The sequence below is a fragment of the Passer domesticus genome, chromosome 7 (genome assembly GCF_036417665.1).
Source record: "Passer domesticus isolate bPasDom1 chromosome 7, bPasDom1.hap1, whole genome shotgun sequence".
NCBI lineage: Eukaryota > Metazoa > Chordata > Aves > Passeriformes > Passeridae > Passer > Passer domesticus.
The window spans coordinates 41,824,586-41,849,136 of record NC_087480.1 but is presented as its reverse complement, the minus strand read 5'-3'; the positions used below and the strand labels follow the sequence as shown (position 1 = coordinate 41,849,136).

The 24,551-nt window shown below is 39.5% G+C and overlaps 1 protein-coding gene across 2 annotated transcripts; it reads left to right on the top strand.

The window, feature by feature from the left end:
* Positions 1-635: 635 nt before the first annotated feature.
* On the top strand, positions 636-24,105 carry EEIG2 (EEIG family member 2). 2 transcript variants are annotated; one of them, XM_064428012.1, is made up of 11 exons: positions 636-1,239; positions 13,308-13,428; positions 14,038-14,067; positions 14,566-14,682; positions 15,843-15,889; positions 18,060-18,166; positions 18,698-18,793; positions 19,320-19,536; positions 19,619-19,746; positions 20,130-20,199; positions 21,628-24,105. In XM_064428012.1, exons 1-11 carry the CDS (start codon positions 1,091-1,093, stop codon positions 21,668-21,670), a joined length of 1,125 nt encoding a protein of 374 aa, XP_064284082.1. In that variant the 5' UTR covers positions 636-1,090; the 3' UTR covers positions 21,671-24,105. The 2 variants fall into 2 exon arrangements, with proteins under 2 accessions (XP_064284082.1, XP_064284084.1); XM_064428014.1 differs by having other exon boundaries at positions 637-1,195.
* The last annotated feature ends 446 nt before the right edge of the window (positions 24,106-24,551 follow it).

The window sequence follows — 24,551 nt, the reverse complement described above, 5'->3', positions numbered from 1 at the left end:
TGACATACTTAGCTGCATATTATTTGTGCTACCTGGATTGATCAGGTATGTATTCTATGAAAAAATATATTTCTATGTATTTATACTGAATGAGGGGCAGCACTACTTCCTCCAGCCGCAAGAAGATTATGGGGCAGATCACACTGCATACGTAGTCTTACAAGTTCTTTTTCTTACCATGTGATGAAGTGCCCGGCTGTGGGAAGACACGCTGTGTGTTCCTTACGCAACGCTGTAAAGAGGAAACTGATCTGCTGATGGAAGCTGCTCGGAGCTTGCTTTATGTTCAAATCTCCTGCAGTGGTTTTTCAAGACAAAGCTGTTCCCTAGAGAGCATATGCTGGTGTTGAACTGTACATTGAACAAGAGAGTCGCGTGTGTGTTGCCGTAGTCATCTACGCCACAGGACTGTTCTTAAATGTAAACACAGATGTGTACACTCTCCTCTACAAGACCGAGAGCATCTGTTGCTTGTAGCGGAAGCGGCGCTGGTTGTAAATTACAGGTTGAACGGCTGCACGCGACCCCCATAGGGTGTAAATTATAGCAGAAAGAAACTAAATTCAGAGTTTAAATGCCGACGCGTAAACGATGCTTTGTTGCGTTATGCTGTCTGAAGGAGGAGCTGTGAGGAGGTTTGCGCTGCGGGGTCCCTGCGAGGCGCGGGAGCTGCCGGGCCGGGCTGCACAAGCCCCGCTCGGTGGGGCCGGGGCCGCGTCACGGCTCGGGGCACCGTGCGGGGCGTGGGGCACGCCGAGCTGCCGGTATTGAACAGCCTGGTTCAATAGCCTCCCCGCCCGGGCCAACTTCGGGAGAGCGCACGCCGACGTGCGAGCCCCTGGCGGCCGCGCTCGCCAATGGCTCCGGCCGGCGCTGCCGGCAGCGGGCGGAGCGGAGGCGGGCGGGTTTGAAAGGGAGGCGCCGGCTGCCATGTAAGCGCTGGCCGGGAGCGCCGCGGCCGGCAGGGGCTGAGCTGGCAGCGGCCGCCGCTCCGGCCCGTGCCGCCCTCGCCCCGGGCATGGGAGCGGAGCGGAGCAGGGTGGCCGGAGCGGAGCTGCCGTGGGGGCGGCCCCCGGGAAGCCCCTAGCCCATGGCCTTCATCATGATGAAGAAGAAGAAGTTCAAGTTCCGCGTGGAGCTGGAACTGGACGAGCTTTCCTCCGTGCCCTTCGTCAACGGCATCCTCTTCTGCAAGGTGCGGCTGCTGGACGGGGGCAGCTTCAGCGGGGAGTCCTCCCGGTAGGTGCCTCCGGGACTCGCCAGCCGGGGGCTGCCGGGCTGCCCGCCCCTCGCAGGGAGCCCCGGGCGGGCCGCGGCCGCCCCCGTCCGACGGGCTGCGCTCGAGTCCGCGTCCCCCGCGAGCGGGGAAAGCACGGCCGCCTCCGCAGCCCTCCGCCCGCTGCTGGCTCCCGCGGCGAGCCCGGGGCTCAGCCGGTTGGCGCTGGCGGGCAGGCGGGCGGGGGCCCGGGGAAAGGAGGGGCGGCTGCCCGGGGGCTCCTGGCGGCTGCGGCCGTGCTGCTCGCCGCTCCCCTCCCGAAGGGGAAGCTCCTGTGGCACGGCGTGGCACCGGGCGGGCTGGCCGTCTTCTCGTCCCGCCTGCTTTGCCAGCATCAACGGCGAGAGAACACATGTGGCAGCACTTGGAACTCCTCGTCTGCGTGGCTGCTCGCTGCCTGGAGTCGTAACGTTGTAAAATAAATACTGAGGCTCCTAAACGCGGAGTAACAGAGGAGAGGAATCCCTGAGTGATGAGGGTTGTCCCAGAGAAACGGGTCTCTTCTACCATAATGCTGGAGCTGCTGAGCGGATGGGTAACAGGAGGGGAGAATTTCTTGTCCCCAAGCCTGTAGTGTGAGCTGTCCCCTGTGAGTCGTGCGACCTTATTGTTTAATTATTGAAAACTGGCTTGTTGCGTTTCGTTCTGTGGATATTTACACGGAGACCTAAGATCCATGGAAAAGTCCTCAGTGTTTCCTCTAAATGCTCAGGTCATGTATTACTGACTTTGTTCATGCTCAGTTCTGCAGTGCAAGTGCAAGGCAGATGTCTTTTTTCCCTCTTTCTTTTCCTTCACTTGTGCCTCAGCAATGGAGCAGCCATCTGTTGTGGCAGTGGCTTCCCGATCCACGGGTAGCAATGGGTAAATAGAGGGACAGTGTATTATTTTTTTTCCAAGTACCTGGCAGAGGCAGAACCTTGTCAATAGGAAGGGTGTGTACTGTGGCTTCAGGTCTGGGAAGGAGGAGATTCCTCTCCCATTACACGTGTTCTTGTTGTATCAGTTATTATTTCAATATTATTGCAAAAAGGATTTACTGGAAAATGTATCATAGAATTATGGGAGAAGACAGTAATAAATCCATGATTATTCAGCTATTTTCTTATTAAAATACTGTCGTTACAGAGCTTTCTAAATTATCTGCTTTTGATTCTGTAAATTAAATTAATCAAGGAGAAGGACTAGAAATGGAACTTTCGCCTACAACCTCCTTATTTAACCATTCCATTATACTAGCATGTATAATTGAAGACAAATTTTTCTTCCGTATGGTTGGAAGTTGTTCAGCTCGTCTGTGCTCTGATCTCATTTCATGTCTTTCCTCAACATTTCTCTTGTGAGCGACTTCATAAGTAATAGATGATGATGATAACAATCGTGATTCAGGCACTAATGTGCCATTACTGTCCCCCTCCAGCCCTTATTGCCTTGAAGTCATTTCCACAGGCTGACATACATCTTCTGGACAGGATGTCTATTTTCAAGGACTTGCTTTCAGCTGAGCAGATGGTTTTGACACGTTGTGGTGATCTTAGTCTTTGTTGCCTTGCCTATTTATGGTGCTAAAATAAAATGCTTGAAAGCCTACATTCATATCTTTGTGAATGGTTCATTAGAGTAAAATGTGTGTGGTAGGATGCAGTGCGTGTAGAGAAACTGATGTAAAAAATGGTGTTGGAGCTGAAGCTTAGAAATTCTTCCATTTTCTTTTTCTGGGGCTATGGCTTAGAAACTACCAGCAATGGAACATATGCTGGTATGTCAAGGTCCCTGTGAGTGTAACTCATTCCTGCTGGACTGAGAAGTGTTTGAGTATGCTGGTAGGGAGGTAAAAATTCTTCTGCAGTGATCCTTCAGTGCCAGTTTAGGGAGTGCCTTTGCTCTTGGCTTAAGAATTAACAGATGAATTTTCAGAGTGGTGATTCAGCAAAGGGCTGAATAAATAAGGAGGAAATTGAGTTTACACCAGAGCGGTAGTATTTCAAAACTTATCAGTTGCAAACTTTCTGATGGCCAGAATCTCCTAGTTGCATGCATTTGTTAGTTTTGCTGTGAACTGGCAGTTAAATTTCTAGAGTAATGATCTTTTTAGCTTTATAAAAGACATTCAAAGAGTTCTCTTGTTTCAGAAAGTTATAGACAAACTCATTCCAAAAAATTTCTAATAGAGGGGAAAACTGACTCTGCTTTCTCAATAGCTTTATTTTATTTTTGTTACTCACTGAGGTCTAGTAAACTATAATTATTTTGGGAGAAGTTATGAAGTTTTCAAGTTGGTGCCCATACAAACCAATACCCTGCTGCCTCTTGCCTTAGAAAGTAAAAAAAAAAGTAAAAAAATTCTAATCTATGGTCTATAAACCACCCTAACATTATTAGCATTTTATTTCCAAAGACTCACAGAGAAGAATGTCATAAAAACCCAGGGCAGCAGCTGCCTTGGAATAGGGGTCCATGTGTATGTAGCAAGTTGTCATGAAAACAAGTTTCAAGTGATTGTCTTGTCAGCCCTCTATGGATCATGCTGCATGAATGATTCAAGTCCTGATCCTGCAAGCAATGTGGTACCTTCCTCATCCCTCTGATCACTGAAGTGAGAGGGAAAGAAGACTGATAAAAGTTCAAGCTACTGAAAAATAAGGTTTCTTCATTACTCAGATCTTTGCTGAGAAAGAGCTACCTAAGAAATACATTATGGAGACAAGGGTCATGCTACTGGAGACTTGTCACAGTCCAGTTACTTTTCTGGCTCCCACAGATGTGTGCCTGAAGCGTACAGAAATTCTGTGACCAGGTGAGACCAGCGTGTATAGTGCAGTACATGGTGATCTGGCTGGTGTGTAAATAGAAACCACATCACTTGGCAGTTTTGTGTTTGCATATACTTTTTTAGAACTCCAGTTTAGAAAACTTATGTTTGAAACATTCCTGTGCACATCTGTGAATCCTTACTATGGGAAAATAAAATTCTGGATTATAACACTAAATGTTTAATTTCTGCACAAGAATATTGACTTATAAAGTAATCCGGTAGTGCCAAATAACATTTTTATCCAAGGACATTGACCAAGCCAAGTGGCAGCAGTGTTTAAACTGGTAAAAATGTTTGAGAGTTTCTGCAAGAGCAGGACCTTGGAATTCTGGCAAGAATTAATGTGTTATAAGTTTTGACTCTAAACCAGGAAAACCTTGAAGGGTGTTGTGGAAAGGGGGAGGCTCAGTTTGATTGTTTCAGCAAACTCACTATCAGCCATACAGTGTGATTCCTGCACTCTCCTTTTTGAAATGGCTTTCTAGCGTGATTTCTGGATCTTTACCATTGTGTTTTAGAATAAAAGCTGGACTTTCGGCCAGTGGGCTGTGGATGTATGCAAAGTTATGGTAACAAACCTCACTTTCATTTAGAAAACTTCCTTGCTTAAGCCTGGTTTCCTGTGTGGCAAGGCATCTTTCTACCTTTCCCTGGGCCAATGACATTAGATCTCTCTTTGAAATTGGATAAGTTAATACATGACACTTGTGCAGATTCCAGGATACTGTGTATCTATATACTGCCTGGTCATGAAATAGTGTGCACATAATGGCAATGAACCATGAAAGGGCATAAAATTATTTCAGGGCAGAAATTGCACTTACTAATATTTTGAACAGAAAAAAATAATATTTTAAGGTACAGACTTGACTAAATTCTAAGCATGTTTATTCATGGCCATTCTAATGTAGATATAAATATATAGCAAGTATAGGCTTTCTGCAATTGCACTCATTTTAAAAGGCTGAATCAAAAATTAATAGGTCCCTAGAGCAGATAACTGAGGCTCATAGGCTGAGCTGTTGCTCAGCAGTAAATGAACAGATGGAATATGAGGAAATCCAAGAAATTTTGGGAATCAGGATCTGATTTCTTGAGGGTGTACTTTCAATGCTCTGCTCTATCAACTGAGGCTACAGGAGCTGTAAGCCTGCTAGTTCCATTTTTAGCTTGGATTCCAGTCGCACGCCACTCAAGGAAAGGACCTGGTTGGTGTGTTCTTCTGACTGCAGCCGTCAGCTTGGTCATATTCCCCTTCCTTTCAGATCTGATTTCTGACAGTTTAGATTGCTGATGTTTCTATCTTCTTTCTTTTACACAACATTCTAAACTAAGAAGCTGATTGTGATTGCTATATGTGAGAGAGAGAGATCAAGGTGGCCAAGAGCTATAAGCTTTTCATCAAATAATTTTATTTTCCAATGGATTTCAGCAATGTGGGGCTTTTTTTATGTACTCTCTTGAGTCCTGAGGGGAAGTCTTGGGACATCATGCATGAGTATATTCCTAGTAAGTACAGGCTAGAGCATGTAATTGTTTTCTGTAGAAATTAACTTCTTATCTGCCAGATAAGTACTTCTTTCTTCTAGTGATGCATGGCTACCTCCTTCTCAACTGTCTAAAACTACATCTATATTTTTGTGACACCATCTGCCTCACTGGATTCTTCAAGTTGTCTTTTTGCCATTTTTTTCCAGATTGCTGCTATTGCATTTGGAAGAGAGAAACTCTCCTGATAGTAACACAGCTTAACTAATTCTGTTTTTAAATTACAGTACTTGTTAGAAAAACATACCTGTCACATGGAATCACTGTCCCTATCACTCTAATCTTCCTGCATGATGTATGAATCCTGCTGACAGTCTTCAGAGCTGGATAATGCTACTTCTAATAGCTTTTTTGGCTGTAACTGGATTTGCAGCTGGGGAACTTGAAACAAAATAAGTTTCCAAGTACTGTGAGGAATATTGGCAGTGGGATAAAAGTCCTACCTTACAGTTTTGTAGTTGCTTTTTTCAAATTCTCAAATGCCCACTTAATGTTTCCTCAGTTGTGAAGAGATAGTTGGTTAAGCAGCTTTCAGACACTGTCCTCTGTAGGGAGGAAAAGGTGAGAAGTTCTCTATCCAAAGTACAACTTTTCAACATGTATTTTCTTTGTACTTCTCCTTTCATTAATAGTTACAGTAAAATATGTTTAGTGAACTGATTTAAAAAATATTGTTGTGAAAAAACAAAGAATTTATCAGAGGAATAAAGAATATATTTGTTTTGAAGGGGTTTATCTTTGGGATACAGTAGAGGAAAAGAAAATATTTGTATAGTCTGCTCTTTGCATGGGGTGTAACTGGTTATTGCAGATATAAAAAGGGCTCAGTCTTGGGAGACTTCCCTAACTGTAATTGTAAGAACTGATAAGAAATGTGTCAACACCTAACTTGTCACAAAAAATGACAAGTTTGAGAAGAGATACATGATAGACATCTGTTAAAGAGAGAGAGAGACATTGGGAAAAGCTTTCATGCTTAAGGTGCCTGCCTAGTGCAGAACTGGCACTTGGATTTAAAAGAGCTGGCGTTGCTTTGTTGGCTTTTTTCCCCTGACCTCAGCACAGTACATGAAGTACAGTATTTTTCTGCCACAAACTTGCCATTTGCAAGTACCATAGCACCTGATTGCCTTCATATTTTAAGGACTATTTCTGTTCACGGAATAATTTAGGGCGAAGGATAATACCAGAGATCACACAGTCCAGCTGCCTGCTGAAAGCAAGACTAATTTCAGTTGGATCAGGAAGCTCAGAGCTTTGTCCTGTCAGCTTTAGAAAATCTGCAATAATGGTGATGCCAGTCGTTGTAGACAACCTGCCCTGCTGTTCACTTTTACTGTGAACATTTTTTCCCTTACTTTACTGGAACTTACCTTGGTTTTGCCTCTTTTCCTTTCCTGTTCCCCACTAAGAAATGTCTGGCTCCATCTTCTAACTTAGTAGAGAGGGCTGTAGATGGCAATTAGATTTTCCTTCACCTCATCATCAGATTGTAAAAATCCCATGTTTCCAAATTCTCCTGCATCAGTGAATTCATCCCTGACTCCAGACCCTCATCTCACACCCTTGGACTTCCTTCAGTTCATCAGTCTTCTGCCAAGAAGGCCCCAAAACCAGGCACACTGCTGCAGATACAGTCTCAAATGTTCAATTCCCTCTGACTTGCTGACTACAGTCTTCTAAGGTAGTTTACCCTTCACAGTGCTAGTTCCCTTCTAGGTCTCTGCATTTGCCTGTAACCAGCAGTTTTTCATCCACAATCAAGTTATACATATTTTATAAGAAGTTGTTGACATGAAATGCTGCTAGTTAAAAATGTAACCTGTTTTATTATGAATAAAAACATGTGGAATAGAAAATGATTACTCTGTTCAAATTTTGCATGTACTAGCAGCAAATTAACTGGAGAGCAGTGCACTGTAAACAAGTGAAGCTCTTCCTGCAGAGCCAGCTGTTTGCTTAGTCCTGAAATTTGTGAACCATTGAAGCCTTCGTGTAAATGACTTGTTTTGCTCGGTTTTGTAGCAATGCTTAGGAAAAAAATGTTTTTGTTGGAGAAAATGCATCATCTTATATGCCTCAGGCATGGGGAAAACAGAATATTAAAGGAAAAGTAAACTGAATTTGTTCCTGAATGGAGAAATACATTAAAGCTTTGCATAAGCTTATTGCTGCAGCACATATTTTGGAGCTTGTGCTCTGAGCATTCCAAGTGATGTACTTTTCTATATGAAGCCTAAATGTAGCATTTTGGTTATTGGATAACAATTTAAAATGTAGCTTAGTACTGCTTCAATGATTACCTGTATATTTCCCTCAACTCTGACACTGAATGAATATTACACAGAAGTAGATTTTGGGTAGGAGGAGTGCAAGAAGTCATTCAGTTCTTGTATGCCAAAGCCTTCTGTGTTAGCGTATAGTATAAATGAGAACTCTATATCCAACAATACCTTCCTAATACTAAAGACAGCCTAGGAAAGGTTGAATCTTCCAGTACCTGAACCCACTGACAGTGTGGCTACACTGTTAGATTGTAGGTTAATGCCTTAATTCCTGTCTGCAAGGTGACACTGGCCTTTGTTAAGTGTTCCAGATTTCTGCAGAAGATGTTAGATATATTTAAAAAATATAATAATCTCTATATGAATGGGATATTGCTCCCATTTTAGAAGACTATTTTCTACACTAAAAGTAACTCCAGGCTACTAAATACTGTATTTTTATCAGAAGGACAGAGCTACCTGTACTAACTATTCAGAGGGAGATCGATCAAAGGAAGCTTTAGGTGATAGAAGTCCATTTGCAGACCCACAAATGACTGCAGTCAGCCAAGGCAGGGGAGGGTGGAGGGCCTAAAATAATATTCAGCTCCAGATATTCCCAGTCCTGTCAGAGGAACCATCAGCCCATCAAGGCCCATCTACACAAGTCCAGGGACACACAGGCAGGTGGGGAAGGGAAATTTATGGGCTTGCACAAGGAGACTCCCTCTCTGGGCCCCTCCCAGGGCTGTCCCAGGAGACCTTTAGCCCCATTGTCCAGGCAGGAAACCCATCACGTTGAACTAAAACTAAAGCATGTTTTGGACTGAGGGGGTTGCTCCCTATGAAAAGCATCATGGTATACCAGGGAAGAGGCTTATCATGGGACAGTTTGGGGAGGAACTAAAGGTAGAGGAAGGCATGAGTTTGAGGAGGAACAAGTGTGGGGGAAAACAGGCAGTTAAGGGGATAAAGGGCCACTTGGATGTAAACAGTTTGCTGTTTGGTACGTTTGTCTAATCTGTTTCTAATTAGTAATGTCTGCTGTATCTTCCTGTTGAAGAACATTGTGACTCTTTCCTGGGGAAGGGCTCTCTGTTCAGTGTGCATTGCAGGGCAGGGGGTGTCTGAGTGCCAGCAACTGCAGTCAAGAGTGTCACAGGGCTGCCAGCAGCAGGAGAGGCCAGAGCGAGCACACTTATGCCATGGGAGTGGGACTGTGGGTCACAGGCCCTGTGTATCCATTGTGCCAGGGACTGTGGGCCAGAGCACTTGGGTGCCAGCACCTGGAGAGCCCAGATGGGTCACAGCAAACGCCAGCCACTGGGGTGGGACCAGCAATCAGAGATCCCCGTGCCTGTGGTGCCTGCACCTGGAGCACTCGGGGATGGAGCTGGGCTGTGAGCAGGTGGGACAGCCTGGGAGCCATGCCCAGGTCTCTATCGATGGATGTCTAGCAGACCTGTCCTGCTCAGCCCGAGCGGCGGCCAAGGCTGTCAGCACAGGCTGGCTGTGTGCTGGGAGCGGGGATTCCCGGGAACACCGAACACCTCCGCAGCCCCGCTGCTGCTGGGTCTGACAGTGCAGCTGCAGCAGCCTCACTTCCCCCAGGCCACTTATCAACATGAGAGATCTTCCAAAACAAACAAGCAAAACTTAGGTGACTCTCTCATCAAATTACCGGCTTTGAAAGATAATAATATTCCCATTTACCTCATGTAGTGAAAAAGCTGTTTTTTTACAGTATTTACAGCGAGTAGATAACTCATGTTCTGTTCACACACTGTAAGATGCATTAGCAAACACCACTTCGACATAAAGAAGTGTACTGACCCAGCTGAACCCAAAAGTAGTTCTGGAAGTATTTTCACGTGATATAAAGACTGAATGGCATCTTAAAACAAATTATCCCAATTTATTGTTTCTTTGGTGACCAATAAATCCAAAATAATTGCACTACAAACACAAGCAGTTTAACATAATCATCCCCATATGGCTAAAGATACTAATAGGCTGTTTAGAATAACTTAGATAAGAACTTGAGTACATTTTCTGATTAATGGATCACAGTCTTTAGTAAATGTCCACAAGGAGTTTTGGCTTCTTTATTTCAGAGCCTCTCATGCTAAAGCTTTTCCATTTAGCAAGAAAGGATTTTCCCTGTGACACTGAAGGTCCTTAAAAGCGATTTATTTTTGCATTTGTAGCTATTTGCTGGAACAAGCCATTATTCATAGATTTTATCCACATGGAAATGAACAAACAATCTGATAAACCTAAACACCTTAAAAAAAGTCCATCACTTCTTAACACTTTAGGATGAGGAGGTGACTGGATTAGGATTTATTGTCTATTATTTGAGTTTATTTTTTTCTCTGTTGCGTGTCAGAAGAAAAATCCAATACTTTCATTCAACATTTTAAGGGGCAATTGTGTACAGTATACAAAATATCTACAAATTAGGGACTTGATTACAGCTTAAATCTTGCATTTGAAATTGAGTCAATGTGCAATTGTCCCTCTAAAGAAAAAACAGTGATGGTAGCACACTATAGTTTGGAGTAATTTTATCCTACAGTATCTGTTTATTGAATTTATTCTTGGTTACATGCTACTGACAGCATTTATTCAATTACACCAAAGCACTACAGCCCAGTATGTATTCCAGTGCATCTTAGTAACCAAGATACATTTTGATTAAGAAAACAACTGGTTTTGCTTTGCATGTGGTAAAGTGACGGGGAGCTCGTAGGAAACTGACTCAGAACGGAAAGCTGTCCCCAGCGTGCCGCAGCACAGCACCAGCTGCCAGAAGTTATCTGGGTTCATTTCCATAGCAGCCAATCAATACAGCTGTTTATTTTCTAACGGCCTGGCACTTAACTAAGAATCTTATAAACTTAGATGTTACTGTTGAAGTTAAATGTTCTGATTATTTGACCTTTTTTTCAGTACAATGAGAATAGCTAGATGGTACTCCTCTTTACAAAAAAAAAAATTCTGAATTAAAATACATCAATTTTTTATTTTATATAGTGGAATTAGAAGAACTGTTTAGTGGGAATAGGGGCAGTAGGTTGGGTTTTGGGGTTTTTTTGTTTGGTTTTGTTGTTGTTGTTGTTTTTGTTTTTTGTTTGTTTTTTGTTTTTTTAATTGTGTGCAAATTTTTCAAATATCTTGTGATTTATATGCCAGTGAAAGAAACTAATGTACCTTTTTTCTGACATTCTTATGAGAAGGACTCCTGGTTTTGATTTTCTTTTTAGAAAAATCAGACCATCAGTATCCACAATTGAAGCCTTTTTACTGCCACTTCTGCTTCTTGTTTGCAAATCCTAGCCTGTGATATGAGTGGACTGAGTCTATCAGAAGCAGAGTGGTTTTGTGCTCTCTTCCGTACTTGAACCATTATAGCCATATAGTAGTATTGGTATGTTGAAATAAATTCAAAATCCTTGAAGGTTTTAAGAATACTTACATTTCCCAAGCAGATGTTACTTAAATTTCTCTTGCATTTACAAGCAAAAATGCGTTTTAATGTTCACTGCATTATCTTTTTCTACAATGTGAGTGATGTCTGGAACTGTAACTGTAGAATGTGCAGCTGCTTTGGCTTTGCTGTAGAGACAGAAGGCTGTTCTGAGAAGCAGAAACAACTTGAACCATTATACTGAGTAGTACAAAGATTTTGACACATCGCTTCAACTTTATGAGCTTACAAAAACACTTTTTCAGTGGAAAAAAAAATCATTATTACTAACTGGAAAAATTACAGAAGCAAAAACACTCCAAGAACTTAGTGAAATGATGAATAGCAGCAGAAGTGTTATTGGTAGAGCCAGTGGTGTCCTGGGTGACAAGGAAAGGGTGGGAAGGATGATGATGGCTGCTGCCCTACTTCTGCAACAAACAGATGTAATGAGAAAGGAGTTTCTGACCTTTAAGGATGACAAGTGAACTCTTTCAATTTAGTGGCACTGTTCTATATGTCTACAAAAGTAGTTGTTATCCCTTTTAAGGGTGAATTTTACATGATGTCTTCTTGTCTGAGCCTCTTTCAATAGAGATGGAGCTATTTGTAATCTGCCTTTTTTGAATTCCAGTTCTTTTGTTTATTCAAATAGCTCACACGACAGCAGGATGGGATTCTTTTTTTCCCACAATCCAGGAAAGTTTGCAATGTAAAACATCCCAGATAGAGCAGATCATGGTGTTTACAGAGCATGTTCCTTCCAGGTCACATGCTTGAATGTGACTCAGTGTTGTATCATCAGAATCTATTAGTCTGTTGTGGTCATTACACTGACTCATTTTAGGCTGATTTATTCCCACCTGAGGAAGTCACAGTGCCTGTGAGCCCTGGAGCTGGCAATCTCACCAGCACAGCAAAGGGAGCTTTTGTGAGCATCCTGCAATTCTTCATTTTACTATACACATGATAAACTCTGGCTCCAGCTTCTACAGAACCATAGGATTCTATCTGCTAAAGACTTCAATAATAAGCTGCTGTCAGAAGTTAATATAAAACAGGAATTTATGTATTAGGAAAATGGAAGAGGAAAAATGAGAAATATGTTCATATGTGAAGACGGTACTTCAGTGGTTGGACTGATAGAAGAAATTATCAGGATTTTTTTTTGTTTTAAGATACAGGGGTTTTCTAGTTGTCCTCCCTGTGTCTTTTCATTTTGGAGTCTGTTTCTTGGTCAGAATTACCCAAACAGAATGTATTCTGTCTGAACCTTATAAAATGACATCCATAACTGAAAGCATCCTTCATCTTGCCTTTTTCTCACTGCATCATACTGTCAGATTGTTATTCTCCTGTGAGAAACAGATCCCTTCAGATGTGTCAGCTTATTTTGCTCTCAAATGGCAAGCTCACAGTATGTAGCTGCAATTCTCATTTCCCCAAGTGCATTACTTTGTGTCTGGTTATTGCACATCATTTCCTTTCTACTTTTCCAGGCCTCAAATTTATGTAGTTTTGTTTGTATGATGCTCCTTTTCTCTGAACTGAAACACTACTTGTCAAAGATGCTGTGTTCAGCACATTGCAAAGCTCAGCAGCTTGGGAGACAGTGCCTGGGAGCTGATGTTCAGGAAGACTTCACTCTCATGAGGCAAACTGCAGAAATTAGACTTTTATTCATTTGAAAAAACACATGGCTGTTGAATTCTTCTGGAGGTCTGTGTTCAAGGCTTGAAACAGTTATTAGTCATGCTACACTGTTAAGAGCAGAATGGGGGATTATTGTTATTATTCACACCTTGGACCAGAATTTGCATGGAGTGGCCATTCTACAAAGAGTGTAACCAGTGTTTGTTCTTGAGCTGTCTTATTGCAGTGTGTGGTTCTGACTGTATGTGCAACTAACAGTGAGCATGTGCTCTCTGCTTGCAGGGAAGTAGTACAGGCAAACTGTGTCCGCTGGAAGAAGAAGTTCTTCTTTATGTGTAAGATCAGTGCCAGTGCCACAACAGGGATTCTGGATACTTGCACTTGCAGGGTGTCTGTACGGAAGGTAAGCAGCTTTCTTCCCCCTCCTCTCCTCTTTCCTTGCTCATTCTTCCTTTGTTTTGATTTAATTTTTGAATGTCTGATAAACTTCATAAAGCAAATTTTAGCTGAAATCACATCAGCTGTTCCTTTACTCAGAATTTTGCAGTAATCTTATTACTTTACTTTGACTAATTTATGGGGGGTTTATGTTTTTATTGAAGAAAACCCTTTCTACAGCAGGGCAGCAAAGGAATTTCTCTTCAGTATTTATAAAGTTAGCTCTTCATTGATACTTCCAGCAAGCAGCAGTAAGCTTAGAAGACTTGAACTGTGCTAAGTACCAGAATTTTGCATGCAGTAAATCCTACCTTTGGGGCCAGACCTTGTGAGCCCAATGCCAGCTGGCATCAGGCATTTGCCATTCCTCTCTCCAAGACAACAGTGTCCTGCTGGCCTGCTCCAAAGGCATTATGAATATTAAGGTCTAAATGACAGCATAGTCTAGCAAATGTGTGGGGAGATATTTTTAAATAAAGATTAATATCTCCTTTTCTAAAAAAAACAAAGAAAAATCCTGTGTCAGTATATTTAATGGCTTAATGGTGTATCTTTTTTCCTTTTTTTTTTTTAGGAATTAAAAGGAGGAAAGGCATATGCAAAGGTAAATTGAGATGTAGCTAATTTTGCCTACAGATAAGCTTTTCTTTCTGCCATTTTATGCCCTTTTACACTAATTCCAGAATAGTACTTAATACCCATGACTTCATAATGTACATTACAGTAGCACAGTGCTGTTGGAACTTTCAATCAGTGTGTTTAGTAAGTATGTAACAATGTTACACCACCAAAACTTTTTTTTTTGCTTTCTGGTTGGTATGCGGAAAGGGTTAGTAAAAGTAAATATTTCTATTAAATGATAAAGAAAACTCTCTTCATTCTTTTTCTCTCTTGGCATTTTAAATTTTTAACTGAAAATACAACTATGCTGACTTTTACACTCTGGATTGTTTTCTGCTTTTTGCCTCAATCCATTCCCTTAAACAGGCATTCTCTTACACATATTTGAAAGAAACTGCTACCAAGTGGTACTCAATGTGTAATTAGCAAGTACCTTCATTTAGCCAAATGCTTACTACTAATTTTCATTTTCTCTTACCAGCTGGGATTTGCAGATCTAAATCTAGCAGAATTTGCTGGATCAGGAAATACCACTCGTCGCTGTTTACTGGAAGGTTATGATACCAAAAATACAAGACAAGACAACTCCATTCTCAAAGTAATTTCTTTCCTTTATCATACTTAAAGTAATAAAGCAGAGAAAAAGTGCTATTAAAAGCACTTAATGAAATTTAAAACTTATTTTCTGAACCACTTTCTGGAAGGAAAGCTATTTGAAGTAAAACCAAAAGTGTTGTTTAGAGATAATAATTAAAATCCACACAGTCAAAAATATAATTTGCCCTGTTTTGAAATGGAGCTGGATAGCTGTAAAAGAAAAGCTTTTAAAAGGTATTCCTAGTCTAAGAGCTGAAAAATGAACAAGTTAATGTATGGTGTCTTCAAGACTGGGCAATCTTCTGTGCATCTTTCTGAGAGTGAATCTATTAACTGGCTTATATATGCACAAGCCACCTTCAATACTTGGGATGAGTCCTGGAATTTTCCTGTTTTCTATTTGATAATCACTGTAACATTTGGGGAGAATTCTTGCAAGACACCCACTCTGACATCCTCTTCCCTTAGTCCAGGGAGTTAAAAAACCTGAAGAATGCCCATAAACCTAAAAATAATTATGTTTAGATTGTTTCAAGTAATTTTAAATTTTTTTTCCTACTGGGACACCAGGATAAATTTTCCATATTGTTCAGTATACGGTCTGTGCATGGACTTTCTGATCTGACAGTCCCAGACTGTCCAGAACACTTGTAATGGATGGCTTTGGCCTGCCCAACAAGCCTTCAATGGACTGTGTCCTATGGCTTATTTACCCTGTGTGCTTTTGCAGTCTCTGATGTTAGCACAACCCGTACTGAGAGCCAGCACTTTGCTGAACACCCTCAGCAAAGAACATACTTCAGCACCCACTGATCTAAACAATGTTCTGTTTGATCATTCAGGTTTTAGGTTTCTTGGCTCTGTTCTTCCCTTGAAGCCATCTTAATTATTAATAATTCTAAGATTCTCCTTGATGTATTTGTCTTTTTCAGAATCTTGTATGTGTAACTATGTTACTTTAAATTGTATTTTGTGTGGTTTCTATGCCTAAGAAAAATGATGTCATTTTTTGCCTGTGTGTTTATTTGCATGTGTGATTATGACATTTTATTTTCATTAAATATAACATTTGTGGCAAATACAACTTATTTACATGACCACGAGTCACAAACAATTTTTTTTTTTTTGTTTTATGATGGATTTTGTTTTCTTAATGTGTAGGTTTTGATCAACATGCAGCTGATGTCTGGAGACCCGTGCTTTAAAACGTAAGTTTGTAAAACACCCCACTCTGTGGGGTGGTGCTTTGAGTGTACATCCCATGTTGAGAATTACACTTCTAATTTGTGTTTTTACATCTCTCCAATCTGCCAACAGTATTAAAAAAAAAAAAAAAGCCACAGAAAATTGAATGGTAGCTGAATAATGACTAACAAGGTGAAATTGCCAGTAGAAGCGTCATAGTTCTTGGTGTTAGGTACTTGGTATCAAGACAGAATATTCACATGTACATCTGTACTGTAAAAAACAAAACACTTCAGGGAAGCTATTCCTGCAGTGACCTTATATAAATGTACTTGGTACAGGGGGAATGTACTGCTGTATCTTTTATTCACAAGTCTCAGATGACTTTGAAATATTCATTTGCAAAAAAACCCCCAACAAATAACCGAAGTGTGATATGACTTTGTACAAGAGAAAGCACTTGCAGGTATTTACTTAGCAAAGACATTATGCAGCTTGGTAAAGGATGCAGTAGGTAACATCTGAGGGGCAGCTAGGAAAATTCATGCTATACATTGAGGATCCTTTGGCCTCATTGTTCCTTAATCTGTAGTTAAGGAAGTGTAATTGTTGTGCTGTGGTTTTGTACCAGTCTGGCTTAGGTGATTTTCCCCAGCACTCTTCAGTGTCCCCTTGCACCACTAAATGTTCTTTCTTTTCTCTTCTACTAACTTTAATGAGAAGAAAAGAACACTGAACAACTGCAGAATCTCATCTTGTGCTTACTGAATAAATAGCAAGAGGGTATTATCTGAATTTGTCTGATTGGGCAAAACTTTTCTGTATCCCAAGTTGCTTAGCACCCCTTTACTTTAGAACAACTTTAGTAGATTTATTTTAGAGTCAGACCTACTAACAAATACATCACTGGAACTGATAAACAATTCCTCAAAGGCAACTAATCATTAGTCTTGGATACTAACACAGCAGTGTATTTGTTTTTTACTGCTTAGTACTGAAGGAGTTGAAATTAGCATGAAATAACTTTCTGGGTTCCTAGGAAAAAATCTCTTACTCAAATTATTCAGACATGGCATTTTTTTCCAAACTGGTGATATAACCATTTCCTGGAACACAAACTTTCAACACAAACAGAACAAACAATTTATATAATCCAGATGTTCTTTGTAGAAGGAAAAATAAACCTTAAAACAATTTCATAATCTGGCATCAACTACATATTTTATGAAGAAGCCTAGAAGGGTTGGTGTTTGATCTGGGATGACATCCCTGAAACCATTCAGTTCTTGCTTTCAAAAGTATGTTACACAGTTAAGTCACACAGGCTTTGTATTTCTGTAAGTGCTTTTTTCTTTCTCTCTTTACTTTCAAACATAACCTAAGAAGGGCTGTGTTACTCTACGTGAAGAAAATTACTAATTTATTGACTATGTCACATCTAAAAATGTCAACAAATACCCATTTGTATGCAGACCAACAGTCTGTTCCCAATGTAGAAAATACCAAAGCATTAAAAAATCCTGTAGGTAACATCTTAAGTAAGTAAAATTTAAACCATGTCATACATGATGCTTTTTGATTTCGTAGAAGGTAAAATTTAGAGTGCAATACATGGAAATGGTGCCATAGGTCCTTTTTTTTAGGAGTTGGCAGGGTTATCAGCCCAGAATAATTGTCTGCTCTATGACAGGGATGAAACAAAGCCAGGATTGTGTCCCAGCACAGAAGCCAACTTGGCCAACTGTTGTGCACACTGTTGTTTTTTTTATATTTACCACCTTCTCATGTATTACTTCAAGTACTGAATTACATATAGTTTTAGCATGTAAACTGTCTGTAAACTGTCCTGTGATGCATACACTTAAAAAAAAATAAGAAACAACTTCAAATTAAAGATATATCACTTCACCAATCATCAGAAAAGGAAAGCCTTTCCCAGGATCCCCAGAAGCCTGAGGGCTGATCAGATTGATTCTGTTAAATGTACTTAAGCTCAACAGCAAAAACTTCCTTTTGTTTTCATTTTCCTTAATGGGGAACTAGGCAGCATGTTTCCAGAAGATAACTGTAGGTCTGTTAACTTGATGCACAGTATGAATGATGTCAACACATTTGAAAGGAAAACTATGTGCTGATCATTTTGGAGGGATTACAGCAGAAGTACAGCAAATCTTAACCACCTTTTTCTTACAGGCCTCCTTCCACAGCAACATCTATAGCAATTGCTGGAGAATCAGAGTCTTTGCATGAAGATAGGAAAGGTGGAGAAAACTTAAAAGTAGCACATCTGGGTATAGCAGGTACAAAATAATGCTCTTAATTTTTCAATGTTTTTATAACTGGTCTCATAGTTTCAAGATGTTCAAAATACTTCAAATCTGAAAGGGATGCTGACAGTTGGCCTGCAAAGGAACCTTCTTACATGGTTTGTGAGTTTCTGCTTCAAACACAGCTGAAGTTTTTAAGCAGATTAGCTTTTCAGACAGAAAAGTCTGTCCCAACGTTCTACTATGATACTAGAGAAAGAATGATCATCTCCTTAATACTGACACTAGACAAATCTACAACTACATTTCAAACAAATCTATCTAATCCAATGGTACTCACTGTTTTGCTCAGATACATATTATGATTTTTATTTTTTAAAGAATGTATATTCATTAACGTGCATGGTATTTTTGCAGCACTTGAATCTCCAAAAGGTTTGTAGAAAATCAGTGTCAAATCTCTAATCCCTCTGGGAAATGTGACTTTTGAATCTAATCAAGATTACTGGCAAAGTAGCAATAAAATTGGCTTTAGGAACACTGTGTGACTTGCCCATGTTGCAGATGTCTCATCAAAGAGTGCCTCAGTCCCAGATGAACTTGGTGCATGTGGACATTCCAGAACATCAAGCTATGCAAGTCAGCAATCAAAACTGTCAGGTAGCTGTTCACAATTTTGTTATGAGTTGTTGTGTTTTCTTTCACAGGCATAGACAGGGGAAAATAAGTTTATGTTTTAAGAAAGGTTTGCATTGAAAGCTTTTTCCTAGAAGTTTCAAGTGTGGCAACGGTAACATTTTTTTCTTCTTAAAATTTACTGCATTCACTGGATTATCTCTTCAGATACAAGATAGCTTTTTGCCTTTGTTCCCTCCAATTAACATATCTGAATGAGATTTTTACCTCTTCCATGAGTAAAAAAATGGAGACTTAGCTCTAAAAGCTGAAGGGGACTATACTTGTCATTCTAACTATTTGGATATCATCAGGAATTACTTAGAACAAAAAGAAAATGGCAAGTGCTAGAATACAAAATCTGAAGTCAGTTTCTAGTTGATGTATGCACATACATTCACAGGGCTTTTGAAAGTCCCTTTATACGAAGACAAAACACAAATTCTGTTTTCAGGATGGACCTGGCCTGTCAAGAACACACCTAACCCTCCCTCCTGCATTTTCCCAACAGGATATAGCACATGTCACTCTAGATCATCCAGTCTGTCTGAACTCTGCCACAGGAGAAACACCTCAGTGGGGAGCACCTCAGTGGGGAGCACCTCAGTGGGGAGCACCTCAACAGGAACTGGAAGTATTCTAGAGCCATGTGAAGAGACTGAGCCAAAAGTAACTGAAGCTGATATTGATACACCTACTGAAGGTGCACCACCAGAAAAACAATGCAGGTACACTTAATCTGAAAGCCTTATCTAGCACAAGTAAATTACTTTATAATGTGTAAGAGCCTAAATATATTTATTTTTGCAGACATCCTGTAAAGCAAGACTCTGTGGAGTCACAGCTGAAGAGGGTTGATGCTACCAGAGTTGATGCTGATGATATAGTTGAAAAAATACTCCAGAGTCAAGACTTCAGTTTAGACTCAAGTGCAGAAGGTATGGCGACAAATAAGGAAGCTTAGGGAAAATTTATGTACATTACAGGCCTTAGGAAAACTCACTCTCTTCACAGTCCCTGTTGTTTGTATTCATAAGGACTGTGCTGCATTTTCTACTTTATCTTATCCACCAGAAACTGAAAATACTTTTACATGACTCAGGGAGCTCTCCCAGATGATTACTTTAAGCCTAAAAGAGCAGGTGCAAATCTATGACAAAGGTGCTTCCTCCAACCTACACCATGTAGGAGTTGGTTCTTCATTACCTAAAGTATTTGCATCTGAAAGTGTCAGCTGCAAAACGGGTAGATTTAAAATTACGTAGCTTTAGCTACGACAGCATTAAAGAAAGCTAACATATTTTAATCATTTGCTTTTTAGAAGAAGGTTTAAGATTATTTGTGGGCCCTGGTGGAAGCACTTCTTTTGGAAGCCACCATCTACCTAACAGGTATGTAGCCTGAACAATTAATCCATGGGCAATAGAGCTAGATTGTCAGTTTTTAAAATAGGACACATAGATTAGTTCCAAAACAGAACTGATGTGTCAGCCATAAGAATTATAACTTTCAGAGTTTCTGAGGAGTCTCAGTTCTGAGGTTTTCAGATCTGAGCAATGTGTCAGTATGGACACAGGAAACAGTTTCAAATGGGAGCTCTACAGCCTTATTACGTTACTCTAGAGTGGGAAGAAAATTTTAAGTGTTTTATGCATCTGCCTTTACAGTATCAAACTGTTATGTCTTCCTCATAACAAGTCTCATTTTTTTCAGTTTAGTTTTTCTCACAAATCCTGTTTCCTGTTATATTACTTGTTTCAATCTTGTTCATCTTTCAACTACTTGCAGCCCTAAACTTTTTTGATAATCTGCTTCAGGTTATCTTATTATTTAGAACCAGAGACCTTTTTTTCTTCTCTAAACCTTCTTCAGTCCTGATATATGACTTGACCTGAATGTGTTAATCTTCAGATTAAAAACCATGAAAACCAGGCAAGAATATGTTCTAATACTGTTTCTGCAGTCCTGTGTAACTCAATGTTTATAGCTGAAGAAATCAGAACAGCCTCAGTATTTCAGCATTTACTATGGACTAGATATAAAGGCAGCTGATAATATATTGAAAGTCATAAAATAATTGGGTTTTATATGTGCATGTAATAATAATGGTTAAATTAATTGGCTCATCTGCAAACTGGGCACACCAATACCTGTCTAGGATCACATGAAAGGGTACAGAACACACCCCTGCAGCAGAGATCTGTCCTAATGCAGCTGCCAGAACAGTCCAGACACTGTAGTAAGGCAGAGCTTTCCCTATTAATTTTTTACATAGTACTGCAATTTTCTATGGAAAACCACCCACTATGGGCTGTCATGTGGGAGGTGAGGGAGTTTTGTTTACAATTCAGAGTGAACAAAAGACTGAAGATGTTTTTCTTGTATCTTAATGTAAGATGACAATCAGTTTCTGGATTTTTTAGACACATTGACCTGTTTATGTGTAAATGTGTATAAAGAGTATTAGCTGCATATGATACAGCTGTGGGGATGGGTACCCTAAATGTGATGTTTAAGAAATTCTAGTGAAGTCCAACATTAACTTCTTGTTCAGTAACATTACTCTTTGTTCATTTTGACTGTAGTACAAAATCTCTTTAGTGCATTAAAGAGTAGGTGACTCCATGGCACGGTAATAATGACAAATGTTTTCTACCCTTCACGTTTAGCTGGTTTGGTATTTACTGTTTAGTTGGTTTTGTTGGGGCTTTTTTGGGAAGGCTGTTGGTTGGGTTGTTTAAATACACTTGCTAATATGTGATCTTGCTATTTAGCTTCCATTTAAATTAACACTGAACTAAGTTTTTTCAAACTTTCAGAGTAGGATCTGGCGCTTACGAGCAGGTGGTGATAAAACGCTAAACTGGAATGTCAAATGAGGAAAACTTGGAGCTCCAGTGTTGATACTTCTGGTACTGTTTGCTCTGCTGCAAGAGCTAAGAATGACAAAATGAACTCAATGTGATCTTTTTCTGAAAAGGAGTGGAATGCCTCTTGCTCATAGAGCATCATCTTCTGTGGTATGAAGGCAATGTTTAGCTATGTGTACCTTGTGAGAGCATTTGGACCGTTTTTGTAAGCTCTGTCTGATGCTGGTGGAATTACTTAATTTCTGTGAAACATCTGTGGAAGCATGTCCCATTTCAGTATTTTATATAAGAGATGATTTGCAGTGATGGACTTTGTTCGTAACGTTGTTTTTAAAAAAACGTCTGAAAGTTGGTCTTAAAAGAACCTGAAAAGACTAATTACTGAATTTGATCCTACATGCCATTCTAGTTTTACAGAAGCTAATTACTCCTATCAAGTCAGTTTTTATCAGGTCAAAGTTATGGACTCCAAAAAACGGGCCAGCTATGTTTTAACATAACCAAAATCTTCTCTTAAGAGTACTGAGCACAACTTCAACAGAAGAGGTGAACGTCACGTACATTTAAAACAAATCCCCAAAACTAAATAGATCTGACCAGCCACTAATCAGTTGTGTTAACTGTAAATTAAGGCTACAGGTTTACATGCGTCAAATGTGACTTCTTTTTGTTCAAGTGATGAAAAAGGTGGGATTCCACACCAAAACACTAAGGCACAATAGCGTTTCATTAAGAAAGCTGCCTTGATTGTTAAATCTGGAGTTCAGCAGCTGCTCCCACAGAAACTCACTTCCATAATGCATGAACATTGAGATTCAATGGGATGGTACTGTTTACAAACCTAGTCAGTAGTTTACTACCACTTAATTTTTTAAATTGTAGTTTAATCCTTCACAGTCAGTGCTTTGCTTGTGTTTTGAATGTGCCTTGCAGGATTGGAGGTGTACAGGGAGACTAAACCATTTACTAAGGAATTTAAGCTTTAAAACTAGGTAAACATCTATATATACTATTATTAATGTAACTTGTTAAGAGAAGCACTTTATTGTAGACATACTCTGCACACTGAAAAAGTCTTAGTGTGCAACAGCTTTGTTGAACACTTCTTTTGCTATCTGTCCACTGTTACATTAGGTCAATGTACTGTATTTAAATTTGCACAAGTAGTGATTGCCTGACAGGCAAGAAAGAGCTCTTTAAATTTTCATTGAGAATATGAAAGAATCCATTTTTAAAGGGATGTGTTGGGTAACAAATAGGTGTAATTAATTGTAAACTGCAAATGATTTAATTTTTTTTTAATTTAGTGGTAGTGCTTATCAGTTAAGGCCTGGAATATGTAAAAATAGTGTTGTCACTTTTGAAAGCTCAGAATGCTCCAAATTTTGCTCAGAGCAATGTCTGACACCTTTTTATTGATGTAAAAGTAGGCCATATTTTATAGGTTAAATAAGCAAAAGCAGACTTTGTTTTCCATAAATCCATAGTAGAATTATTGAATTTTTATTTATATTTTTAATGAAATTTTAGCCTTCAAAGCCAGAATGCTGTTATTGAAAATTATGAATATGAGCTATTTCTCAGTTTTGGTACTTGCATACTTGTATTTCTACTGTTAATTATGATCTCTTTAGAGTATCTAATTAGGTAAAAGAATTAATACAAAGATTCTATTTTAGCTGCTCTTAATAGAAGTGTGGTATTATCAGTTTCTGTTTTCCACAGGAATTTTAAACAGAAACTACTCAACTGCTGGTATACAACTCTCTCTCAGAACATTATAGTCTCCTTTTCTATTATATAACTAATTCATACCAAAAAATCCCATTGCAAGCAAAAGATGCCAGAAATTTGAATACATTCTTTGCTTTCAGTGGTCTTTGACACTGCTATACTTGTTGACGTATCCATTAAAACTAGTAGTAGCTAAATGGTAGTTACTTACATTTACTAGGAAAACTCCATGTAGTTTGAGGAAAACAGACTTTTCAAAAACACTGTACAGCTGCTTATGTAATTCTCAAGGAAATTTCCATATCATTTGATGTTAAACAACACAGCCGATGGTCATAGATTAGATGATTTGTTTACTAGAAACAGTATCTTCTTGCCTGAGCAGATATTTTAAATAATAGGGAAATTGACATAGAAATCCAGCTTTTCATAAAACTGTATCTTAGTCATTTATTCTTCTGACTTGACTTACAACTCTTCAGGAAGTGATAATCTAATTGTGCATCATGTAAGTGGAACATAACCTTCACATTTAGGTGCTGTATTTTCTTTTTTGTAAAATATGTTATATGAATACTGGAGACTTCCATGTTGCTAACTGTTCGGGATGTACTGGTGGATTATGTGTTTTTTTAACTGTATTTGAATACAAATCTCTCAGACATTGAATAAACTCCTGTCTTCAGCTTGGAATCCGTTCCTAAACAGTTGTCTTTTTTTTTTAAATGCAAAAAAATTACAAACTTAACTGGAAGTTTGAGTCTATTTCAGTTTCTCTTCCAGTTAACGACTTCTTTTTAAAATGCTTTGCTTTTCTCTGCTTCTGTGTGTTAACACAAAGTGACATCTGTATTATCAGGAAAATGTGTAATTTAGATCCCATTCTTTTTCTAATCTAGAATGAAAATTTTAAATTCAGAACACTGATAAGAAGTGTTCTGTTCAACTATTCTGACCATTACCAAACAATAGATACCCACATTATTTCCCTTACATTCAGGATACTGCACTCTTTTCTTGATGTTGGTGTTGGAAGGGTTTTTTTGGTTGTGTTGTGGGATTTTCTTCTTGTTAAATTTTTGCCATCTACTCTATTTGCATTTTACAGTTCTGAACAAAAGCTGCCCATGAAAACATAG

What these genes read in the sequence shown, in the direction of transcription:
- EEIG2 (XM_064428012.1), top strand. Translation starts at nt 1,091, where the DNA reads ATGGCCTTCATCATGATGAAGAAGAAGAAGTTCAAGTTCCGCGTGGAG. An exon ending in GGAGACCCGTGCTTTAAAAC is followed by an intron (nt 15,890 to 18,059) that starts GTAAGTTTGTAA and finishes TTTTTCTTACAG; the next exon opens with GCCTCCTTCCACAGCAACAT. An exon ending in TTTAGACTCAAGTGCAGAAG is followed by an intron (nt 19,747 to 20,129) that starts GTATGGCGACAA and finishes TTTGCTTTTTAG; the next exon opens with AAGAAGGTTTAAGATTATTT.